General features: G+C 40.5%; 1 protein-coding gene across 13 annotated transcripts in view; it reads right to left on the reverse strand.

The window, feature by feature from the left end:
* The window catches only part of lrrc7 (leucine rich repeat containing 7), a 161,802-nt gene that overhangs the window by 4,319 nt on the left and 131,280 nt on the right, over positions 1-26,203 (reverse strand). For 6 of the 13 annotated variants that reach the window (XM_035957687.2, XM_035957686.2, XM_035957685.2 and 3 more), the window contains 14 exons: positions 24,699-24,810; positions 22,203-22,407; positions 20,001-20,504; positions 18,136-18,360; positions 17,782-18,016; positions 17,244-17,591; positions 15,703-15,948; positions 12,221-12,433; positions 9,104-9,271; positions 7,611-7,730; positions 7,187-7,379; positions 6,429-6,697; positions 5,462-5,554; positions 1,402-1,476 (listed from right to left, as the gene is read on the reverse strand). In XM_035957687.2, coding sequence (XP_035813580.2) covers positions 1,402-1,476; positions 5,462-5,554; positions 6,429-6,697; positions 7,187-7,379; positions 7,611-7,730; positions 9,104-9,271; positions 12,221-12,433; positions 15,703-15,948; positions 17,244-17,591; positions 17,782-18,016; positions 18,136-18,360; positions 20,001-20,504; positions 22,203-22,407; positions 24,699-24,810 — 3,006 coding nt within the window. The remainder of the gene's footprint in view (positions 1-1,401; positions 1,477-5,461; positions 5,555-6,428; positions 6,698-7,186; positions 7,380-7,610; positions 7,731-9,103; positions 9,272-12,220; positions 12,434-15,702; positions 15,949-17,243; positions 17,592-17,781; positions 18,017-18,135; positions 18,361-20,000; positions 20,505-22,202; positions 22,408-24,698; positions 24,811-26,203) is intronic. The other 7 variants (XM_023291256.3, XM_035957690.2, XM_035957694.2 and 4 more) reach the window with 3 other exon arrangements.

Raw genomic sequence — 26,203 nt, forward strand, 5'->3', positions numbered from 1 at the left:
CAGCTTTGTTTTAAATTTTTGATGAGAGATTCAATCCTCCTCAGAATGGAAGATATCAGTGTTGCACAAATTTCTAGAGAGCTGTTCTTCTTCTTCTTCTTCAGAAATTCTTCACAGTTTTTACTTGCTTCTTCCATAAAATCTCTTGTGTGATTTTGGCACTGGGTTTTGGATCAATATCATGCTGGAATATTCCTATTCTGCCAAGCTTCTGAAAGCCGAGTCTTCTTGTCAGCCAGTGTTTGGTATATCCACGGGCATTCATAGCCATCTAGAAATGTCATCTTCTCGACATCTTTTCCATTCATGCAGCCCTGTATCATCACACTCCCACCACTGTGCTTCACTGTCAGGATTATGCATTTACTGTGGTGCTTCTGTCCAGGTCCTACCCAAACATACTGGATCCCATTAGAGGTAAACAAATTTACCATGACCATGGTGTCATCTGACCAAAGACTGCTTCCAGTGCTCATCAATTTAGTCTTGTTCAAGCACGGTTTTAGGTCTTGGATGCTGTCCAGGGAGGTGGATGATATGCATTTTCCTTCATGCTGTCTGAACGTTCACAAGTAGCTTCTGTTCTTGGCGTCACTTTTGAAAGACGACCACTACGGCTGAGTAGTGGTACTATAACTTGTTCTGTACCTCCAGATTACTGCTGCAACTGTCTTTCCAATGGTTCTCAGTTAGTCTCCGATCTTCCAGTTTTGTGTTGTTTTTCAGTTGCTCTGACAATCCGTTTTTATGTGAAGCCATAATATAGACACACAAGCAAGCCCATAGGAACAAAACTGGGAAAGTTTTGGCCCTCACATATTTTATATCCATACAAAAAAAACAATGCAATTACTGAGAGGTGATACAAATTTGAATCGTTGTGCACTCACTTCTGTTATACTTTACATATCAGGCCAACTAAAAGAATGCTTCATATGTGTGTTTTAGAGCAACTGATAGAGGACTTTTAAAGCTGATATTTGGGGGTTTAAAGCTGTAAACATGACATATTGAATAAGGCTACTTCAATCTGCCTGTGATCTTTAGCTCAAAGATTCATGGGTGTTTTTAGCTAATAAAAGAGAGTACATCGGGTGGGGGGTCATGCCTGATTTCTGCAGCTTGCACAAACAGAGGCAGAACATACACCAAGAAAGTACTGAAATCCAATACACATTTCTTTACTAAATATAAACATCCAGTGAGGGAACACCAGCAAATGTCTTTCCATGTCACCTCTGACTGTGTGCTGAGTATACAATGGCAGATAAACTGTGCAAGACTTTCTCTTTCTTCCTGCTGAATGATCTGCCTCACTGTTTGAAAAACATTAGAGGAGGGTTGGGGAGGGGGAGGGAGGGCAGGATGTGGCCCATTTGATGACGAGTGAGAGGGTGTTACCTGCAGAATCTTGTCTCCGGGCTGCAGGGCAGAGGCGGCGGGCCCGTCATGCTGTACCCTAGTAACAAAGATACCCTATAAGTCAAAATGATACACCGTTAGGACAACACAGGGACACGATGGTTTAGAATCTTTGCCTTTCTCATTCTCATCTCAATATCCACCCACCCAAAAAAAAAAGTCACATTTCTGCCAGAAATGTATACGGCCAGTTCACCAATGCATTCGCCTTGCTCTAAATTTGGAGAGGCATGCAAATGATGCAAATATGCTGTTGATAAGCTGCCAGTGATTCATAATGCTAGAACTTTAGTCCTTTAAGGTACTTGAATTGACTCTGTTAGAAACGCTGAGTGATACATTCCTCCCAAACATATCAAAATGGTTTATCAGCTATTTATACTGATATGGACTTGGCATAGAATAGACATGAGGTTAGAAAGAGAGAAAACTAGATATACAGTCAATATTTAGTATAAGTATATGGGAAGAAGAATAGTGTGGGATGGGTTCTGACTAGGGGAAAGAAGTAGGTAGCAGGGAGGGCAGAAGAAATTTCATCCCCCATGTTTTCCTTCAATATAACCCAAGGCAGAGATTGTAAAAACACCAACATCTTTTCACCGAGAGCTGAAAGATGTTTTTGAACACAGAAAGTGTAGGACAATGCAGCTGTATCAACTCAACAGGCTGTGCATGTGTTGAACACACAATAGTGAGCTTAACAGAGAAATGTGCCATAGAAAAGTGACACGAGTTCACCAAGAACAGTATGATGTCGTAGTGACAGTGCAGCAGCACCTACATACTACAGTCTGTGAGTGAATGCAGGAACAAACACGTATATCGCAGGTTAAAGACCTGCACGTTGGAAGTATTAGTGAAGTTAATATAAAACAATGACATTCATACAGTGAGCCTCATACATCCAGACAGTCAAACAATTTGATGGTTGGCAATAAACGAAATAAAACTTTTGTAAGCAAAGTGCTACATATATGCAATCTGGCTAGTTAATTTTGCCACTTTTCTCCATCCCCATCCTCCCAAGTAGTGATAAAGTGGACTAGTCCTGTCAAATATCATATGGAGCTCACTATACATTACTAATGAGTTTGCTAGCAGCTGAAATTGCGTTTGTGACAACAATTAAACATTTCTGCAATATAAAGCAGTTGCACACAAAGCTGCATCAACCTGCAGAAACCTTCCATCCTCAAAATGGACTTCATTTAATTCTGAGTTTACTAACCACACATGTGGAAACTGTTTTCTACGCAAGTGATGTTTTTGAGGAGTTACACAAAAGGACAATATTGAGGATGAGGTTATTGCAGTCCAGTGATAACATGTATACAGTTTTCTCCAAAAGATGACAGTATGTTTGCTATCAAAGCAGCTTAATGTGCAACAACAGTATATCTCACAACAACAGGAACAGAAAATTGGATTTTCAAATGTCCGTGAGTCCGATCAAACTAAAAATCCGTGTTCTAATCTTTAAAATTCCTGTCTTCTGCTCTTAAACCAAGCTGGAGAAGATAATACATCAAAGCCCAACATCCCAGACCAGTCAATACAGGAACTGAGTCACTGCCTCTACTCACTGATTCCTAATTAGCCCGAAGTGAAAGTGACCCGGTGGCTTAGAAGGCCTCTTTTAAGTCAAACTCATAGGATCATTGTCATTTTTTAGGCATCTGATAATGACTTCTGGTTTAACAATCTACAATTAAAAGCAACTTGTCAGACACTATGTGATAAGGACGCTGTTCCGAGCAATGTATTTTGTAACCTTAATTAGATTAATTCGGCCATCTGCCAGTATGTACAGTATTTTTCTACACAAACACACAAGCAAATAGATTTACATCTTTAAAGAATGATGATCAGGCCAGAAATCTTAGTTCTTTAAAGTGAAACAACAGAGTACAATCTATCTTATATAATGTGGTATTTTATATTTTTGAAGCCAATTCGTAGACATCACTCTTCCAACTGTGTAACACTAATCTTCATAAAGCACTGTTAAATGTAAAATATCTGATTCATCTGGACATTTCACCACCAGAGGGAGCCACAGCCTTGTGGAACAGCCATAGCTGTAGTAGGCTCCTGGGATTAAAACCATAGATGTATAATTTAGTAGTCAAGCTGTTTTCAAACACAGTCCTTTTTAACTATATAAACTCTGGCTCGATTTTGCCTTAGTCTTAGACATAGTAGTGACTTATCTGGACAAAATCATCACAAACCCATTTGTGGAGAGAGTAAGACAACCCCGCATGAGTAAGTATGTGGAAAAGGATGATAAAACCATATTCAGAGGCATCTGTATTGCTTTGGGTGAAAACTGCTGTCAAATCAGCCCTGATCGGATTACTACTGATAAAACATGGAAGCTATTGCTTTAGTTAGATGTCTCACACTGTCTGGAAACAGAGTAAGAAGAAGGAGTCAGAAGAGGAAACTTGGACAGTAGAAGTATAATAGCTGCTGTTGGATCCTGGTAGTGAATCACTAACGCAGGTCAAATATCCTCCATCAGACTTTATGTAACCCTGCAGGACGCTACGAGTGAGTTCAGTAAAGCAGAGTCCACACAGTCCACATCACACAGAGCACATCTAAATCCACATTTCACTTTAAAACATTTATATACGATACATACTCCCATGACTCAGTGAAAAATCTTCATTTGCTGACGTTTAGTGACATCTGACAGTCACTGTCACTGTTTTCATTCACTGACATGTTACAGTATGTATAGTAAAAGTAAACATTTTGCACTAAAGTGAAATATTGCAAAGTGTTCCACAAAATCTCTCATTCCACACCTATAGGGATGGATGTATATACAAGTGTATATAAGTATGTCCATATCATCTATCCATTATGTCATATATATTATATGTATGATTTAATTACTTGACAGGATATTTAGCAGAATCCTTTGAGAAACCGTTCATCTGCATTGACTGCATTTGCTGCCTCTGTAACATAGCATTAATAATGGACAAACTGCAGCTGGTGGAAACTTTATGGATACAAGCAGAGAAGGGAATGATAAAATAACTGCACGAGTCAGCAACTGTAGCACCAGTCGTCTGCTTAAAACTCCAAGTTAAATGATGAATTGACAGTTTAGGTATAATCAGTCTAACACCCTGACTTAAAAAACTTCACCATTTGTCACATGGGCCGTACGGAGGATGAATGTTTTGAAGAACTCTTCTTTGCAGGCTTTCTATTTATAGACCAGCTGTTGCGTCAGTTACTCTGAATAACAGTCAGTAAAATCTGTCATACTTCCCATCCCTAGATCAAAGTGGTGAACATCTAAAATCACCCACGGTGTCCCAGAACTAAGCAGCACTTCCTAAAATAGCTGTCAGAGCTCCGTGAGCAGCCTCGCTCCTTTACACCGACTATAGCAGCGTGTTTCTAGGACAGACTGCCATGTGCTGCAGGCCTGAGGGATCTGCAACCCCAACAGGCTCGAAGCACAGGCACACACTGACAGAACCAGTCAAACTCAGAAGTAGAAATGATGAAAGAGTTTGGCATATTTCATAATGTGTATGCATGTGGCCACAGATATTTAGGTTTGCTGATGTTACTTAATTTCTAAACAGTGAAGAGTCCACTATGAAGATATACCAAATATGCAGCAATACAGCACTAACAGTGTGTGAACGTATAAAGCAGTCCTACAACGATATGTAAGTATGTCAAGTAACTAGTGATACTAGCAGTTTTTCAGTGTAATACTTTTGGAATATGTGTAGGTGATGTGTAAGTCAGATTAATCCCATCATGCCTCAGGTATCTTTACCAATTTAAATAGAAACCCCTCAGTCAAACTGTTGTTTTCCAACAGTTTTTAGTCCAACGTCACAGGCTCAAATAGACTCAAAGTTAACCAAGTCAACTGCTGCCCCACAGACAGACACACGGACAGATAGACGAAACACTGCAGTAACGAGCAGCAGTTTCCATGGCAACTCTGAGGTAAAGCCGGGGAGGCTGTGATTGGCTGGCAGGCCGGGTCAGGTCGTACCATGTCGGAGGGTTTGAAGGGGTTCCCCTGGCCGCTGATGCCACCAGAGATACTGAAACCAAGACCAGGGTTCTTCTCTATTCTCACACACAACTAGAGAGAGAGGAAGGAGAGGACAAAGAAAAAAGAAGGAAAGACAACTGAAAGTGAAATACAAGGACTGTGAAAATTGCTACACATGCATAGAGACAACATGTAGAAGAGTGCTTATGTGTGACGTGTAACACGTTTTGGCAGCTATATTGGAGGTCCTCTATGGCTGCAACAAATGAGCCACAAAAATAATTGTGAGAGTTTTCCTATTTGGCATATCGAACGCCATCTCATACTAGGAAGGAGAAAAACAAAAACCATCAGGAAGATCAGCTGGTGTGAATGACTTCATGTTCCTACCTAAACTGGTACAGTGATCTCCATCTGTGAAATATTTCAGATTTAGAATGACACCGCCTTCGTCTGTTTCAGCACAAACTGTTGCTGTTAAGTGGCTAAAATTACATTTGGATGTCCTAGTTAAATTTAGATTTTGTGTCCTTTAGTTGACTGCCTCATGTATTGACCTTATCTGGGACCTCCATAATCCACTTACCAACCAATGCATCTATTCTGACATCATTTTTTCTTCCTGTTCATAAATTTGGTATAATATGTAAACATTAACCACTTCTTTGTCAATTTACTTTGCTGTTCAGTTCACCTGAACAAATTTTATACTTGTCAAGCCTAAAGAAGGTTCAAAACAGTTTACCCTGCCAGTTACCTGCATTCAGGAACATATTTTGCTCTTTAACATTCATTTTTGACTTGTGTTGTTATTGGATGGCTCAACATGCCAAACAAAAATAAACTAATTTCCAAAATAATTACTGTATATTTATTCATTTTAACACAGGCCAATTTTAAAACAGAGCTCCAATATAGCATGCAATGCGGCTTGCTGCAGGCACACAGATAGACAGACAAATACCTGCTCCTGGAAACCATCCGTGCTCTTCTGGCCTTTAGTCTGCAACAGGCAGCGAGCGCTCTGAGGCCGCGGGTTGGTGTGGGTGGTCATGACAACCTGGTTGCTATGAACCATGCCCTGGTTGCCATGGTACTGAGGGTTGGTAGCGGGCAGGGAAGGCTGATGGGAGGAGTGGGAGCCATGGGGGTTGTACTGGGGCTGGTTCCCAGACGAGGACAAGGCCATGGGCAGGCCAGCGCTGGGGTAAGCCTGGCCAGGAGCAGGATGGGCTGGATGGAACAAGAAGAGGCTGATAGGATCGAACTAACAAAATTAAACTTTTGAGAACTGATTATTGTGCAGGAAATTGATTTGAGACACGACACACATTTAATTTAACTGACTCAAGTACTATTATTGGGTAATTAAAGTGTTGCATTTTAAACCTAGAGCAAAGTTAACTAAACTTTTTTCCTAATTTATTTCAAGTTTTAAGAAAGCTTACCATTTCACACAAACAGGATAACAATCACTGGTTTGTTAGTGTAATCTCTCTAGTCATGGAGTCATCTGACAGCAAAAACACAAGATAATGACTTCCAATTTCATACTATTATTGGATGTGATGACTGGATGTGTGAATGACCCCAAAGGTGATCTAATTTCTACATTATATCTGAAAATGGCATTATAATACTTGTGAATATTGAAATTTGAACCTGCAAAATAAGTAAGTCTGTACATGGACTGACGAACCATTTTTGATTTACTTATTTCACCTTGAGACATGTTGACTTGGTACTGTCCAGCAGGAACTACTGATAGGGGCATCCCTGGCTGGTACTGGCCCCCCTTGTTCATCATCCCGTCGTAGCCCTGCTGCCCGACCACACGGTGAGGAGTGGTGGAGGAAGAGGAGGTGACGATCATGGTGTTGTGTGACTGGTGGGAGGGGTTGTGTGAATGGATGCCCTGTGGAGAGACAATGGGCCCATTTAGCTTACAAATGCACTTCTTCAAGGTCTTAGGAGCTCTACTTATTTTTTTTTATTATTTTATTATTTTTAAAAAGTGCAAAAAGAGCCTCTAAAAATCCATAAAGTGAAGCCAAATGCAGCAGGTTATGTACACTCTGTGGGTAGAGACTGTAAAATAGTCTGGAAACAAAGATGAGAGGTTTACTGATTAGTCAGCAGCTCTCACCTTTTTCATGAGGTTGTCAGGTGGGACGTCTCTCCTGCCAAGGGAGTAGGGAGCCCACTGGTTGCTCCCTGACAGCCCCTCCTGGTCATTATCCAGCATGGCAGCCTGCTGAGAGGGGGTCTGAGAGAGAGACGGAGTGACCTTTACTGAAAATGAACATTTAACTCCTTCTGTATCAGTCTCTGCCTGCCTGTGACGCAGGTAATGTGAGATTCTGTTCTTTAAAAGTTGCGATATGTAAGGATTTTGTTTTAAAATTTCAGTCACTGCTAACAAGCTAGCTGCTGTCTGTCCTGGAAGGTCCGTTGTTCTGCTCCTGCAGGTTGGGAGAACACAAGGGCCAAGGCTACCTGTCTAGTGGTGACTGAACCTTGAAAATAAAATTATTACAAATAGAACTTTAAAGGTGGAGAAAAAAATTCTATTCTAATGCTTTGTCAGATTCAGTAAATATCTTCTCATGGTTCACCAGCTGTGCAGTGTGCACTGGAAAAACATCCAGTGTTTGTACACAGCCTGGCTCTGTAAATAGGAAGCAAGCTCAATCCACACAATACTATTCCAGTGTGTCCTGTACACATGTGTGCTTGTCAGCAATGTTTGTCCAGAACTGCAGACTCCATATTTAAGTATGAACAAAGCTATAATGGTGTAGTAGATATATTTTTCTTCTAAAGGAAGTAATGTGTTAGTAACATTAGTCAACGTGGTCCAATGGCTGATGCAGCCAACAAACACGGTATTTAAATAGCAAGTTATCTTTGATCCCCTTCTCCCCTACACCAATAGTCTATCACTAAAAGATCCTGAAAACCTAGACTAGAAATTAAAAGTATTTGTGCTGTTGTAATTTATGGTCAACAGCAGTTTTTCTGTCCACTGACAACAAACCACTAAGACGCGCACAAAGAAAAAAGTAATTACTGAAATCTCAAATAAAAAATTACCAATACCTCAGCAGGAAATGTTTTTTAGGACCTAACACTGTGGCTAGTTAAAACTATAAAAGCATTTTGTAGGTGATAACAAGTAAGTTGTTCTCATGGCCCTAAATCGGGGAAATGTGGTGTAGACAAGCAATACCCAGAAACTCCAGGTGTTAGACAAAGTTTGATTTAACGATGGAAAAGACAGATGTCAGCTTAATGAGCTGTTTCCATCAGGGCTGTTCTGGTAACCTTGAAACAGACAATAATTTGTTCACTGGCTGCAACACTTTACACTACTCCTGGCTTTAACTCCTCTTAAGAAAGATTCATGGGATTTGAACAGTAAAAATAAGGAGTTTCATACACATTTGACTGATACTTACTGTTTGAGATGGCAAAGTGGGCAGTTATAATAGCCCAAACTATACAAAGCACATACTTAAATAATAGTTTGTGGTGGTTGTAGTTAGGAAAAGAGGCAGCGGCTGCAATTCTCCAATACTACCTATGTATGCATTAATAACAGCAGTACCAGGGGTTCATCGATCTCCGAGGGATACTCACAGCGTTAGCAGACGGAGGAGGTGGTAGTGGCAGCCAGCGGCCAGCAGGGGGCTCATGCTTAGTGTTATTGTAAAGGTTAAAGTTCAAAGTGCTGCTGCGCCCCTGGCCGTGACCCCCGCCCTGACAGAGCATGCCCAGCGTGAGCGTGTTGTGCTTTAGGACACCACTCTGATTGGAGAAGACAACATCACACGACATGGGTGAATGTGGGGGGGAGGGAAGGAGAGGGGGGGAGGGAAGGGAGTGGGGGCGGAGCCAACGCAGAGGGCTGCAGCGTGGTGACAACACACTGTGAGCTCCACAAACAAATAAACAAACAAACAGCAATAACACTTATAAAAACAACAACAACAACAGTGCAGAGTTGCTGAAAGCACAGAGAAATGTTAGCTAGTGGTCGGTCAATACGCACAGAACATTGTGTCATACAAGCAACAACAGGTGGATCAGTTCATACCAACATTAGTTTGTAAGGTTTTGGATGAGTTATTTTTATTGTACATGGATATTTAAACAATCAGCCTAAAATCCCTCGATGAAACTGATAAATACAAGGTTTTATTGTGAAATGTTAAACCATGGAGTGAGACAGGGTGGGTGTACTTGGCACTATGTGATGGGCTATAGTAGGGTGATCTTATGACGCATTAGCAGGTCTTTAGGATTCTGCATGATACACTGCCTGGCCAAAAAAAAGTCGCCAACTGCATTTAACTAAGCAAACAGGTAAGAGCCTTCCACTGGATAATTACTGCAGTGATGAATATATTTCAGCAGCAACAACTTATTTAACCCTAGCTGATGCAGTGAGGAGCTTCTCATTTCTTAAACAACCATGTTGGAAGACATGTCCTGTCATGGAAAGGATGTTAGTCTGTCTTAGAAGGGTCAAATTATTGGCCTGCATTAAACAAAGAAAACAACTAAGGGGATGTTTGAAACTACTAAAATCTGGTTATGAACCGTCCAACACATTATTAAAACCTGAAGGATAGTGATGAACCATCATCTTTGAGGAACAATGTGGTCGAAACAAACGCTTGGATGATCATGATCGGAGATCATTTAAACATTTGGTGAAATCATATCATAAGAAATCAAAAGTGGAACTTGTGGTTATGTTTAATAGTGAAAGTACGAGCATTTCCACATGCACAATGCGAAGGGAACTCAAGGGATTGGAACTAAACAGCTGTGTAGCTCTAAGAAAACCACTGATCAGTGAGGCTAAATGGGAAAAAAAAGGCTTCAGTTTGCTACATAGCATAAAGATTTCGGTCTGGAGCGATGAAAGAAGGTCATGTGGTCTGATGAGTCCAGATTTACCCTGTTCCAAAGTTATGGGTACACCAGAGTAAGAAGAGAGGCAGATGAACTGATGCACTCATCATGGCTAGTGCCTACAAGCTTGTGGGGGTTTGGGTTATGATCTGGGGTTGGTCAGGTTCAGCAACGTTGTGTTCCCAAAGAATGAGGTCAGCTGACTGCCTGAATATACTGAATGACCAGGTCTTTCCATCAATGGAGTTTTTCTTTCCTGATGGCATGGACATGTTCCAAGGTGACGATGCCAGGATTCATGGGGCTCACATTGTGAATGAGTGGATCAGGGAGACTTCATTTTCACACATGGGTTGTCCTCCACACAGTCCAGACCTCAGCATCACTGAGAATCTTTGGGATGTTCTGGAGAAGACTTTGTGCTGCAGTCCAACTCTCCCATCATCAATATAAGATCTTGGCAGAAAATTAATGCATCTCTGGACAGAAATAAATGCTGTGACATTGCAGAAGCTTATTGAAATGATGCCACAGTGAATGAGTGCCATACTCAAAGCTAAAGGCAGTCCAACAAAATACTAGAGTGTGCGACTTTTTTTATGGATGGGCTATGTATTTTTCAGAACTGTGTACTCCAGACCTCCTCCCTACCACATCTGATTGTCCTGTCTGTAGACGCACCAGCTCTACCTAATTAGTTTGGCATTTTGGAAAATACTGCTCATTTGCTTTCCCACTGAGAGTTCGATGAGAGGATTGATAGCACTCTTATGTCAGTATGGTAAATATGAATCTGGAGCCAGAAGACATAAATCCCAGAAACAAGAGTTATTAGCTAGCTTGCCTGTGTCCAAATGTAAAATAATCCGCTCTGCAGCACCTCTAATAAAAAGAAGAAACGTGGAGAAAATTTATAATGTTGCAAAAAACATGACGTGAAATCACGAACATTCCAACTTTCCTGGCACTAATGTTATCACAGAACTTCTGCGTTTGGCGATCTGGTAGGTCCTTCAACGTGGAATTGTTACTTTACAAATTATGGACATGACAGATTTGTAAGAGATTTACTTTCTCTGCAATTATTAGAAATTACCACAGGTCCTTAAGTAATTCTAGTTCTATTTAAATTGGTCTAAAGTGAGCTAATGTCCTGTAGATTCATATTTAGCATACAGACATGAAATCAGTATTCATTTTGTGATTGAAATGAAAGAAAGCACATGAGAATATTTCTCAAAAAGTTTTTCTATTAAAACTACTGCTGCTTCTTAAATCCGTGTCAAGATATATGTTATGAGCCCTTCAAAATATCCTCATTTTTGACTTTTGAGTCTGAAGATCTTGTGATTTTTTTTTTAAAAACAGGTGAAAATATCAAACATCAAAAAGTCCATTTACTTCAAAAACTGACTTCAAGTACTATAACTAAGGTTAGCAGCATATTTTTTGTTGTTTTCAAGACAATTTTCCAACAACTACATTAAAATTGACTTATGTCCCTGACTTAATTCGTTTCTAAAAACATTTTAAGGCACGACACAAGATCAAATTATTTATCACAATGCAGATTTTGTTGCATTGCGTATCAGGACATGTGATTTTCACAGCACATATCCAGTAGTGAGTGTGCAGTAGGTCAGGCTGACAGAGTGACAGTGTGGAGTGGACACACATGCAGCCGGACACAAAAATCTGGTCACCCTTACAACACAGACTTACACAGATACAGACAGGGAGGGCCTCTCAATGCTGTGTGTGTGTGTGTGTGTCTGTGTCTGTGTGTGTGTGTGTGTGCATTCCTCTCTGTAGTGTGTGTGCATGTCATTGACGTACCCTGTCTAATCGTTTGGCCTCTATGTGCCTGAGTAGCTGTTGCCTCCAGTCGGCAGGCATCTTGGAGGTGATGTCTTCAGGTTTCTGTGGTACGACAGGCCTTACTTTGATGGTGTCATCAGGTGATTTCTCAGGGCAGGTTGCCAGGGTGTAGTCAGGCGGCATCTTCTCCAGCAGGGCAGCCATGGTGGGACGAGCAGAGACTGGACGGGCCTGAGGACAGAGGTTTAACATTTTAAACATACAGTAACATACAAACAGCATTAGCAACTGGGTGGTGAACACCCTGGGGACTTGGTGGAGAGAAAACAGATATAAGTACAGTTAACATTGATACATCGATTGATAATATGTCTGGTGTTGTCCTTACAACTTGTTGCATTCAGAAAACAATGTAGAGCATTTTGTAGGACCTTAAAAACTAAAGGTCCTTTCAGACATGCATTCATTTTTATTAATCTGATGGCATCTGAATCTGACAAAGCCGGACCTTGTAATGTTTCAGTATCACTTTTAACAAGTCTGAACTGCATGTCGTCACATTATTGGACAAGCATCCACAAACGACATATTTTGAGTTGTGTAAAGCAATTTGTGGAAGGCTTTTTCCACATTTCAGCACCAATACTGGTCAAAAAACATCACAGAGAACATAAAAGGCACAGATTGCGAGGGACTTTGCTCCACATTTCACATCTGTGCCAAAGTGAAATGTCCATAAGAAAACTTCACTGCCATACAGAGTCTGAAGACCAGATTAATGAAACTCACCAATAATTAATGTAATTGAGGTTTTGACAAACATTCAATGGAGCTGAAGTTTATTTTGCTGCTTCCACCTGTTTAAAGGAGTCTTTTCTCTGGGTTATTAAATACTTGCACCCTTAAACCACAGTGGGACCCACATGTGCATATTGTCCACACCAGATAGCGGAGCTGTCACACATAGAGTCACAGTGTATCAACTATAGACAAATTATTTGTTACATAGCTGTCATCCTCAGGTTGTGTCCTGAGCTCTATCATTTGCTCAAATAATGAACAACACTACAAGTCTGCAGCTGTGCTAGTGGCTCTGTGAGGCTGTACTAACAGGCAACAACTATGCCAACATGCCAGTGTTTAGCAGGGACAGATCGATTATCGACCAGCCTGATTATTGTGGCTGATAATTGCCGTTTTTCCGATTTTTGGTATCATTGTTTTTATTGGCCGATTATCGATAAATTAATTGCACTACCTCAGGTCTGATGCAGTCACCTTTCTCTGTCTGTCGCCATTCTGTGGTCTCAGAAATGTCTCTCAAAGGACTGCAAAAACTGAACAAGAAACACAAGCCGTTGCCCCAAACCAGGAATTTAGCTACTCTCTCTGTGGCTGAGGCGATGTGGCTAACGGCTAATTAAGAAGGCAGCCACAGATTAAACTAAAACAGAGTCTGAAAAATAATAATTAATAATAATACTTTAAAATATGGACCTCAGTGGGCAATAAAAGTAATAGAATAGTGAAATATCAAGGAAACAGAAGAACAGCAGACATAACCGCAGTAGACAAACTGATCAATCTCAGTGGATTGCACATAAACAGAGGAGAGCGCTTAATTTAATCTCTCCTATTCCCATTTTACATATTCACTTATAGTCACCTTTTTTATTGAAGAAGCCTAGTTATAAATGACAGGTTCCTGCTATCATATGCCTTTAAAACCCTACATGTATTGTATATTGGCTCCAAATATCAGTTAAAGGCCTTTCCTGATTACAATAATTGACATACTTATCGGCACTGAAAAACCCATATTGGTGGATCCGTAGTTCTAATTACTATTTTCACCAGCACTAGGGACAAAGTACAGCTGAGGATGATTGAAATGTCAGTAGTTCTTCAAGTATTTGAACAATTGATTTTTTGACCTGATGAGGGAATAGATCAACGTGACACTTTGTACAAAATTTTATAGCAATCTACCCAGTAGCTGTTCACATGTTTCGGTCAGGACTACTGTGATTAGCTGACTAATGGACCAGGCAATTAACATTACTAACCAATGAGCCAAGCTGCTAGTGTGGCTAATATTAACCGGGGTTATATGGGGTATGAGAATGGCAGGCACATAGCCATAAAGACTCCAGTTATACACACCAGACTTGCAAAGGGGAGGTGGGGTTTAGAATAAAAATCAAACTCTTTGCATAACAGGTGATGTATACACTGTAACATAACTTTTGACCATGAACTTGGGCTAAAGACATCAAGTGTTCTATATAAGTTTCCTAGTGCTTAGTTTCCTCCCATGCCCTGCTTCTTCATGCTGAAAGGTGCCAGATGAAGTGCTTTGCGCCTCTCATCAGTATGCTACTGGACACCTCTCTGTGACTATTTTGGGAAAGTCTGACTTGAGGCAAACCCAGAACATCCTGAAGGGATTATTTATGGACATGGGATTGCCTTGGGATGGCTGAGGCTGAGGCTGAGGACACCTGCACTACTCTGCTTAGTCTGCTGCTGTAATAACCTGGACCCAAGTAACTGGTGGAAAATGGAAGGATAAAAATGCTTTAATCCCAAATCTGCTACCTCTATGATAAAGTAGGCCATTTGTCTGTGTGTTGCAAGTATTTTTCATTTTTAGGTAACTACTTGAGATGGCAAAAGATTATGGTCACGCATATGAGAAACTAAAGTTTACTGCTGTTTGGAGATGACATGCAAACCCTGGTCTCCAGTGTCAAAGTCATCCTGGACATTTTGACATTTAAAGGCTCATTGAGCAAACGGCTAATGCTACCACTTTTGCAAAGTACCTGCAGTCCAGAAATACTGAATTCTTTTTTCTCTTTTTCTATGATGATGCTATTATTGTTTTGACGTCATTTCGTATAAAAGATATAAACCAACCCTGCCAAATTCATCACTTTTAGAAGATATTGAACCATATGAAACGACAAAGAGTGCTTCAAAGGTACCTGATGGGTCCTAATACATCTGCTGTGTTTACTAGATATTGCCACTATTGGCAGGTGAGGCTGTTAATCTGGCAGGTCATTAATACTGTAAATGAAAGTTTCAAATTAGAATTGAAATCATTAGTTGATTAATTGCCCAACAGAAAATGATTCTTCAGCTGTACTAATAATCAGTTGCTCCCTAGAGCTTTTCCACAATGAGGGTTTAAAGTTTTTCTCTATTTTTTTGTAAATTCAATCTCTGGTTTTTGGACAAAACAGGACATTTGAAGATGTCACACTGCATTCAGGAAAACCATGAAAGACATCAGTGTCATTTTCTGACATTTACAAACAAACAAAGTAATTCACAGATTGAAAACCTAGCTGGCAGATCAGTAATGGCAATAACTGCTAGTTGCAAATAGAATTGTATGGGGCTCCAAGATTAAACGAGATAAAGCGTAAAAAAAGTAGAAATATGAAGTCAAAGATACACAGCTTTAACAGCAGCTTAGGTAACAGACGGCATACCTGAGATGCTCCGTAGGTCTCAGTGCTGTAGCTCCTGGCAGACAGGGGACGGCGCTGAGTCAGGCTCTTGGTGGGATAACCAATCATGGGCTTCTTTTGCTCCTGGTAAGTAGGGTAGTCATCATCATAGCGACCGTTTCTCTTGTTGTGCATCATCTGAGTCTGGCTGTCGGCCATGTTAGTAATAGCAGAGTGCTCCATGGGGGTGGAGTAGGCAAGAGCCCGGCCATAAAGAGGAGGGTCCGCCTGAGGATAGTAGATATGAGGAAAGAGAGGAGAGTTTCATCAGATCATAGAATCAAAAACTCATTTCCATTATTGCTATAAATTTAGTGGCTATAATGACATAACAGAGGGTAAAAAGCAAAAATGGTGCATTTGACCATAAACATGAGAAGAAAGAAATAAGGTTGTGCGTCACAGTAACCTTGACCGGTCAGATAACCAAGAAAAGTCAATATCATATTCACAGTTATGAAAGGAGTTGTAATAATAGTACCACTGTTTTTTTTTTCTTCAAAGACCTAATACATGCTGCCTCACTGCACCGTGGAAACAAACTGCACGGTGGTGTTTATGATGTCACATATTAGTATGTTCAAACAATCTGGAAATGTTTCTGAGACACGTGAGTGTGAAGACACTGTGGAGGACACTGCCTAACATCAGCCTCTATGGACAGCATCTCAGAAAGAAATTCCGTACTTGCTCTTTGACACAAAACTACAAGCTTAAACTTTGCTTAAGAACATTAAAAGAAGCCTGATGAATATTGGGATCACATTCTTTGGTCAGATGAAACCAAGACAAATTTGTTCGACTCAGATGGGGTCTAGTATCTTTGTGTGACTCTGGTCAGGACTACTACAGTGAATGCATAGTCCTGACCATGAAGTTCAGAGGTAGGAGGGTAATGATATGAGGCTGCATGAGAGTTGAGGGAGATGACATTTATAGATGGCATCATAAATGTCGGTGAATATAGCAAAATACTGGTTAACAAGATGACTTCAGGTCTGCAGAGGAGTCGCAGAAAAGGAATATTCCAGCATGATAATGATCCAAAGTACACTACCAAAATCACACAAGAGGTTTTAAAGAAGATAAAAGGAGAAACCTGACCAAGTAAGTCAGCTGACTTGAATCAACAGAACACTTTTGGAGTCTTTTTAGAGAAAGATATAGCAACGCAACCCCTCCCACAATGAGCCGCTGAACAACTGTTGGTGCGTCTAGGAGGATTAAATCTGTCATCAAAATAAAGGTGGACATACAAAGTCCTGAAAAAAAATAAAATATCTGAATCTCAGTTATTGCATTGAGTTCCTATTCTATAGTTTGTACCTTTAATATAGCAAATCTAAATTGTTAGTTTTTAATTTTACATTAGGGCAAATACCCTACTGTTCAGAAGTAATGCAATTATTGAGAGGTGATACAACTTTGAATAATCCAACATCTAAGTGAAACTGCACAGAGGGTACTCACATCTGTTATACGGTGTTTGTACAAATAAGCATAATTGTGCTTTTAGCCCCTACCTGCTGTCTGTACTGAGCTTCCTGCAGTGCCTCCTGCTGGGCTTCGTGAACTCGGCGAAACAAAGCGAGCTCTGTAGAGCTCACCAAGGAATCTGCTCTCCGCAAAAACCCTGGCCTGGAGCGCTGTGTTGGGATTGGCTGCTGCTGGGTGGGTGGGCCATCCTGGTTGATTGGTGATTGGGGGAAAGAAAACATCTCCAGCGGTGGATATGCACGATACCGAGGGCTCACTAGCTCCTTGGGTAATGTCTTCCCTGGTTGATTTATGTACTCCAACGCCTTTGATGAGTGGTTGACATAATCTGGTGTGTTGGGAAAGGGGGGAGGGACCCGTCGATCAATGGTCACCTGAATGGTTGGAATGGTTACAGAAAAGTTTTCAGGTATTAGTGATCATTCAAAATTGCAATGACTTCATCTTAACTGATTTAATAAATTCATTGAAAATATAAAAATATGACCCACAAAATGCGTGTGTGATTTTAGGTATAAAAACATTGCTCTGTTGTAGTTCCAGCTGTCAAAAACTCCAACTAACCTGGGGGTTGTAGTTCTGGTCAAAGTGGTAGGCCTTATGTGGGATGGCAGGTTTTTGGTTCTGTCCCGGCTGGTTCTGGTTGCCAACTCCGTGTCCTGGGTAGCCCAGCTCTTCATCTAACATTGGTGCGGACTGTGACCGTGACATGTTGGTTTGCTCCATAGAACCAGGCAGCTCTGGACGGTCCAAACTAGTCTGCTGCTCAATGGATGAACTATAGCTGTCCATGGGGATGCTGCAGACAGACAGGAAAGCATGTTAAGTCTGCTTCAACACCACAGTAAGGTAGCTAATGTGCAAAGAGCCCCACTTGAGGATCAGTGTTATTTAAAAGAGAAAAAGAACACATTCTACCTGTAGACTTTGTAGGAGCCAATGTCAATCTCATCTATACTCTGTGACTTCTTAAACTTGGATCTCGTCTCCTTCATCATAGGGGACAGTCGGTCTGAGCTTTTACTCATTACCACGGTCACCTTGTTGCCCCCGGTGACAGTGAGCTGATCCTTCCTGTTCTGCTCCCCCTGATTGTTATGGTATGTCCAGCTGCCAGGCAAAGGCCCTGTACCTTGTTCCAGCCTTGGAGCAAAAAATAAGCATTTAGGATTCAATGTCGTGATTATAATTTCAATAATATGAGCTAAAAATGAGCAGGGCTAGAGAACTGATAATAATAGAAGCAGAAAACAAGGACAGGTGAAAAAGTGTAATTATAGCCTAATCATCGAACTGAGCCATTTAATTTCTGCTCCATTATTCATTCTATTTGAACAGCTGACAAAATGTGTCTGGTAATTCAGAGGTCTGGAATCAGGTTAGTGTTGGTAATAATGAGAACAGGAAAAAAGAAGGCAAGCAGCAGCTTCAAAACAACTTTTTTCTCCCACAAATATGATGGATGTAATACTTAAATTCTAATTGGGCTTAAATTACAGCCACACTAATTGTTTCAGAACAATGTGATTATTTTTAGATGAATATATTAATTTTTACAACCACAAAAGGAAAACAAAAAGAGAACATTTTTTAAAAAAAACATTTTTAAACATAGCACAAAGTGGTACATTCAAAGAACTAGTTTTATCCTAAAACTGTTAATCCAGCAATAATATAAAACTGAGAAAAAAAACTGAATATTTTGAGAAGTTGGATCATTGAATCTTTGGCGTTTTTGCCCTAACAGCAAATGCAAATTTTAGTTAACTTGTTGATTAATAAATCCGTCCCTTCAAATAATGAAAAGCTGGAAAAGTTTCAAAACATACACTACTGTTCAAAAGTTTGGGGTCACCCAGACAATTTCATGTTTTCCATGAAAACTCACATTTTTATTCATGTGCTAACATAATTGCACAAGAGTTTTCTAATCATCAATTAGCCTTTCAACACCATTAGCTAACACAATGTAGCATTAGAACACAGGAGTGATGGTTGCTGGAAATGTTCCTCTGTACCTCTATGGAGATATTCCATTAAAAATCAGCCGTTTCCAGCTAGAATAATCATTTACCACATTAACAATGTCTAGACTGGATTTATGATTCATTTAATGTTATATTAATGGAAAAAATGCTTTCTTTCAAAATTACGGCCATTTCTAAGTGACCCCAAACTTCTGAATGGCAGTGTAGGATGAAGTTTTAGAAGACCTCTGGATCTTGTTTGCTACTCCAATAACCCAGGTGTAAGATGGATAACCTCATTAAAATACAGCATCTTTAGCTAGAGAAAAGGGTACAGATGGTGCCATAAAGATTTGTCAAACTGAAAACTTGTGTCATTGACCTTTCCACATCAGCAAACACATCCATCCATCCATTATCTATACACCGCTTAATCCTCACTAGGGTCGTGGGGGGCTGGAGTCTATCCCAGCTAACTCAGGCGAAGGCAGGGGACACCCTAGACAGGTCGCCAGTCTGTCGCAGGGCTACATATACAGACAAACAAGCACTCACACATTCACACCTACGGGCAATTTAGAATGATCAATTAACCTCAGCATATTTTTGGACTGTGGGAGGAAGCCGGAGTACCCGGAGAAAACCCACGCATCCACAGGGAGAACATGCAAACTCCATGCAGAAAGATCCCAGGAAAGCCGGGACGCGAACCAGGGATCTTCTCCCTGCAAGGTGAAAGTGCTAACCACTACACCACTGTGCAGCCCTCAGCAAACACATTTCAGGGCTAAATGCAGGTGAGTTTCAGTTACTTACCTTGAGTCTATGTCCTTGCGGTCGGGGTTGGGGCTGGAGGTGGGTGTCAGGTCCAACTTGGAGGGGAAAGCGGTTCTGTCTTCCAGTGGGCTGGGGGTCCTGGTCCAATTCTGCCAGGGGTTCTGGGAAGGTCCAGAGGACTGTGGATCATTGTCCGGCGTGGATCGTTGGTTGCCATGGAAGGGGAGCGTCTGGGTGTCCAGCTCCAATGGGACTCCTACGATTCTTTCTTGCCTGAGGAGAGGGCGGCGGCCATGTGTGGACTGGCTGCGAGGTTTAGAGCCCAGCGGCGGGTTTCCCTGACTCGCACTAGATGATGGAGGATCCAGAGGAGACTCCTCTGCATCGAAACCTGTGTTGTCGTAATGAGGGGCCTCGGCCCAGTCAAAAGGCTCGCTAAGTGGACGCCGATCCCCGCGCTGCTGCAGGGTTCCTGATGGAGGGGTTTCTCTCTGAGACAGCAGGGGCTTGGAGTCAATGGGCTTGGGGAACGACTGGGCAATTCTACAAAGACAGACAGACAACATTAATCACTAATTACCTTATGGAAAATAATAAAAGGAACAGAATTATCTATTATGTATTGTATAGTAAATCCGAGCCAGTGTGTACTGGAAACAGCACAAGTTTCTCTTCCCCTTTCTGAAACATCAGTGGGGTCAACAACCACGTCTGTTGTAAGTGATATTTCCAAGAGCATGAACAAAAAACATGAATCCCTCACACTCCTTAACTGCCAATTGCAGTTTGTAAATCCCATGTTTCACAAGTACAGAGACAAAAGAACAAGTATATAAACTGCGATCTGTGCCTCACCCCAGGGCATGTGAAATGACAACTTTAATGTCAAAAAATACCAAAGTGAGCTTTCACCCTGCAGGGCTTCTCAGAACAAGAGGAGGCATGGGAAGACCGAGGACAGGGAAATTAGTTTTATTGGAGACGACTTTCCCATTGATGGAGCAAATAGGAAAAGGTTTTTTCTGGAGGCAAAACAGAAAGGAACATCAAGGTACAGTTATCCAGTCCAATCTGTTATCAGATCCCCGATTAATGATTGTTGGAGGGGTAAACCTGAACATCTTTCTCAATATTTGAATGTCTATATTTTTAAGGTACTGACAGACAGCAAATAATGAATTTTAGCAATGCTGGGATATTAAAATATCCAAATTACCTACCAGTGGTCCAGTGAGATCACCACTTTGAATAGATATTGATACAACAGCATGCAGCAACACTAGGATGTTTATCCGACAGCAGTCAGCTTATTGTAGATGTATTGTGATCAATGTGTTTGTTGACTAACAAGTAACAAGAAAACATAAATTTGAGATAATGTATACTATAAAATACCTTCTTGAACAAATGTTCTAGTTACAATGAAAAAAATATGTAAAAAACCAAATTAAAACGAAGTGAACAAACACATTTACCATGAATTAATTCTTTATTATATGTGTTGACACAGAAAATGATTGTCAGCCCATATGTCACTGACAGACCTTTCATTTTCACTCTCAGGTATAATTATCATCCAATTTTATCAGTATGACTGAGACTATACTGAAAATGTCACAAAAATAGCAGGCAATCTAAGTTGAGGCATTTGTTGTTTATAGCTAACATTTCTGATTAGAACTCAAAACAGATTCAAAACACTTTTTGATATAATCTTTCATTGCAAATGTTTAATTCCATGTCTGGTAAACTTCATTGAAGTGCACTGCAACCAGAATAATAACCTCAGTGGAAAGACGAGGCCTGTTTAAAAAAAACTAAAAAGCCTCTTGATAGTAACGTCACTGAAGCCCAGACTGGACAGCTCTGAGAAGCTACAAGAAAGGGAGCTGAAAAGGAGAATCCCGAAGAGAAATCTGTGGCGTCCTAATGAGCCTTTCTGACCTTGACAGCGCGAGCAGAGAGATGAGAAAGATGTGAGAAGATGGAGGGAGGAGATGATGGAAAGAGCGACTGGATAGATGGATTAGATAAATGATAGATGGAGGAGATTGAAGTGGGGATGGAATCAAAAGAGAAGAAGAGATGATAGATAGTGAGAGGGAGGTACGTTGATGAAATTGAACCTGAAGCAAGCGTGTGTGTGTGTGTGTGTGTGTGTGTGTGTGTGTGTGTGTGTGTGTGTGTGTGTGTGTGTGTGTGTGCGTGCGTGCGTGCGTGTGTGTGTGTGTGTGTGTGTACCTGTTGGTCCAGTGTGTCTGAGGGGCCTGCTCCTTGCTGGGGGCCGGAGCGTGAGGGTGTGCATGAGAGAGTGTGTGTGAGTGTGTGTTGGCCGGTGGGTTGGAGGAGCCTGAGGAGCCCTGTGAGGGAGAGTAGTCGGAGTAGGTGGCCGAGGAGCCGCTGTGGTTCAGACAGTGGAGTTTATCCACCTCTTCATCTGTAGACTCTGGACAGACAGACAGACACAGACAGTCAGATGCCTCTATTCAGTGAAAATGTCACATCCTCGTCTTTCTGATAGCCTCTTGTACTGCTGCTGATCAGCCTTTGTTACCTTCCTGTATTTCATTCTACTTCCATGTAAGATCCTCTCTACTGGCGACATGAAGATGCATTGTTCGTATCAGTGGTGATAGGTTTTTGTGGCTTGAATCACTGTAGTGGTCAAATTTAAAACCACAGTATCAACTGTTCCTATGAACAGATAGTGAATGGCATCTCAAAAGAATAAACAGTGTGTATAATTTCTGTCTTTTTGTCTTAATATTCTGATAAATAAGCCATAATAACAGTAAAAAAATGTTGCTAAAGTGTATATATTCACAGTGAAAAGGCAAAAAGGAATAATTACAATTGGGTAGAAAACAATAAATATTAGATATAGCATATTTTCACATCTTTCTTAATATTTACATATTAAAGGAAAAACAAGTTATGAAATAAATACATAAAAATACGCAACTTCATGAGCTCATGAAAAGAAACAAAGTGAATCAAAGTGAAAAAAAGAGATTTAAGATGAGATTTAAAACTAGCAACTGTGTCAATGGAGACAGCAAAAGCTTTATCCTCTTTGTTTCTAACCCGGACTCTGGAACAGTTAAAAGATCTAAACTGGCAGATCTGAAGGTCTGTTTGAACATTAAAGCCCCTCTCTGTTGATTAAACCTCTCAAAGTAAAACCCTCATCTATGCGTATCAAAGTTATATATTTAGCAGCTTTTCCACTGAAACAATCCCTTACTGCCTTAAAATGGCTTATACTTAACTCTGAAATGTGCAGATCTGTTAAGTCCCTGCCTCTCTATCTCCCTCCCCATAGGAACATATTTCTACCCACAACAACTTGTAAGCATTGGTAGTAGCTAGTGACTACAATATTAAATCAGTGATTTCAGAAAACAGCAACATCTCTAGAAACCTACTCCAAAAATATTTGTGTGAGCCGTGAGAGGTGCAGGAAGAGGGCGGTATATTCATATTTTTTTGGCTTTTCCAAATTTCTGCCTATCCCAGCTTTAATGTCCTGGTCAACAACAGTATTATGGTTACCGCATTGACCCTACCAAAAGTTTTAATGGTAAATTCATCATTTTATTACAACAAAAGCGTCTACGGTTTTACACTTCATCAGATCCATGAATAGTGTTATCAGAACTCATTAATGCTCCCAAATCCTACCTCACTGTTTTAAATCTCAACTGTGCACTTGTGTTAATGAGAACTACAAGAGAAAGCGGATCAGAGGTTTTTTTTAACAAGGTGTTGATAATAAAACCATCATGATGTTCAACAATCAGACACCTGTATTACACATGACGAGAGGTAGAAGAATCATGCACTTCCTTAATCTTGCCTTCGATTTCTTAACCCAGATTCGTGCCAAGCTCTCATTATGTGTCTGGATAATATTTAGTCCACTGCACTGACGCAAGATGTGGCCTGGTTATAAAACATGTGTTTAACAGTTTTATTCAGTCTTTATTTAACTGAACTGCTTAGTTTGATACAAAGAGCCTCCGTTGGAGATGACGCTTGGAAAGAAAGCAGCACCTAGCATCAGTTGCCAAAAGACATGAACCAGGGGACAACTTAAATTTTTCTTTACAAATACCAATAACATCAAACCAGGAGGCTCATGACAAACCTCCTCAAATCTTGACGAAAGCTCTTTATTTACTGCACAAGATCCACGATTAAGAATTTATACTCACCAAGACAGACAAGCTGTTTGAGCTTTAATCATTTTGCAGGGAGCTCCCTGAAGAAGGAGTGGATTATATGATGGAGCTCTGAATTAGCCAGAGCTACAGTTCGTCACGGAGACCGGATAATAAACTGTTTCTTTCAGAAGATGCGATTAAGGCGCTAAATTATTTAGAACTAAAAAGAGATTTTTGATGAGGCAGTAAAAGTAGCTTTGTTTCCCTCAGATGAAACTGAGGCCTTCAGGGCTAAACAAGTAAAAAGGGGTCAAACCGAAAGCTGCACACACCAGACTAGAACCCACATGCACTGCAGAGGTCCACAGTATTCCCTCCTTCTCTCTGATATGTGCTCAAATTAATTTGCGTGCCACCATGACTAATTAATGGACACTATTACAACATGCCCCAAAGCTCTATACAAAAGAGCACATTAAATTACTGTGTGCAGCCTTGTATCTACTTGCATGTACATGTATGTATGACTCTGTATGTTCCTGTAACACTGTAGATTTACCGTATGATACAGTACCTTTCTTATCTTTCCCCAGCAGCACCACCTTTGGTTTGTACATCGGTGGCTCCACCAGGGTGGGCCTCATGTCAGAGATACGGATGTCGTTGGGAGAGCCGCCCATTGAGTCCTGAAGACAGACAAAAACACCCACACAGGTTGATGTGAGGTAGCTATAACACAGAAGGACAGCCTTGGAAATCTACTCAGCAGCTAGTGAGCTAATATTGAACACAAGCTAATACTTCATAGACATTATAGCTCCAAATCAGGATCTCTGTAATTTGATGCTGCTTGTTTGTTAGTATAAAAAAGTGATGGTAATTCAAGCAGGTGGAGTGGAATGTTGTCAACAATCTTATAAAAAAGTCATCAGTTTGCTTTGAAATTGAAATCAAAAACATGAGACTATGTGAAATAAATAAGGAATTTGGCAAGTATTCAGCAGTTGCAGGAAGTATTTAGAAGCATTTAACACATTTAAAGATACCCTGCAGAGTTTTTGACCTTCAACATTTTTTGATAACATGTCACTACTGCTTGACAACCTCAGCTATTTGAATATTTATGTTGCTGTAATGCCACACCATATCATAAATAGTTAAAAAAAAATACAAACTGAATTTCAATTTCTATCATTTTATTCATTTTTCAACACATAAAATTATGTAAATGTGTTTGATTTCTTCAATTCAAAATGTATCAATGGATTGTGTTTTCCCACCTTAAAGGCTTAATGAGCGAGTCAATGGTGATACACGTGTCTCCACATAAGTGATGCAAAATGCATTCCTAGCAAAGGTGTTTAATGGCTGCCGACTAGTAAACACAACTGTAAGCAACACAGAAATTTAAATATTTCAAAATTCATATTTGCAAATGTTTTATAAGGAAAGGCGTTTAATACAGTTTTTAAGTCTCAAAAATAAACAGTGCAGTTTTTCCTGAGTGACACTGAATTCAACATAGCTTTTTTTGTTTGCCAGAAATACCTCAGGGCACCTTAACTGCTCAAAGGTGTTCTGTGTAACATTTAGAAAACCCATAGTAATGATTCCGGTGACCATTAAGTGAACTGCATCCTAAGCATCAGCCAAAACAGTGATGTGACAAACATGAGACTGAACATGTTTGTTTCAATCAAGCTGACAGAAGTAGCTAAAGTTATAAGTTAAAGCTGACTAAAAAATTAAAGCTTAAAGCTAAATTAAAAATTTTTTGGGACTATATTTCATCTTCCAGTGCTGGCATAGTGCTAAAACAAAGTGTGGAGATACAGTAGGTGGAGAGTTTGTGTTGGGGTCTGTGTTGTTATATGGTCACTCATCTACATCAGGAGACTCCATTCCTAAGCTAACAGTGGCTACTATTGCACACTGGTGGCATTGTAGGGAGCAAAAGAGAGTCACTCAGGAGTTAACAGAAACATTGCACCCTTTGGACTTTTCCTGAAAATGAGAGTCTTTTACACGAGCCCAATCCTTGTCTGCACATTCACGGAGGCACATTTTGTGAATGTGCCT

Source organism: Amphiprion ocellaris, chromosome 2 (genome assembly GCF_022539595.1).
Source record: "Amphiprion ocellaris isolate individual 3 ecotype Okinawa chromosome 2, ASM2253959v1, whole genome shotgun sequence".
In the NCBI taxonomy this organism is placed as follows: Eukaryota; Metazoa; Chordata; class Actinopteri; family Pomacentridae; genus Amphiprion; species Amphiprion ocellaris.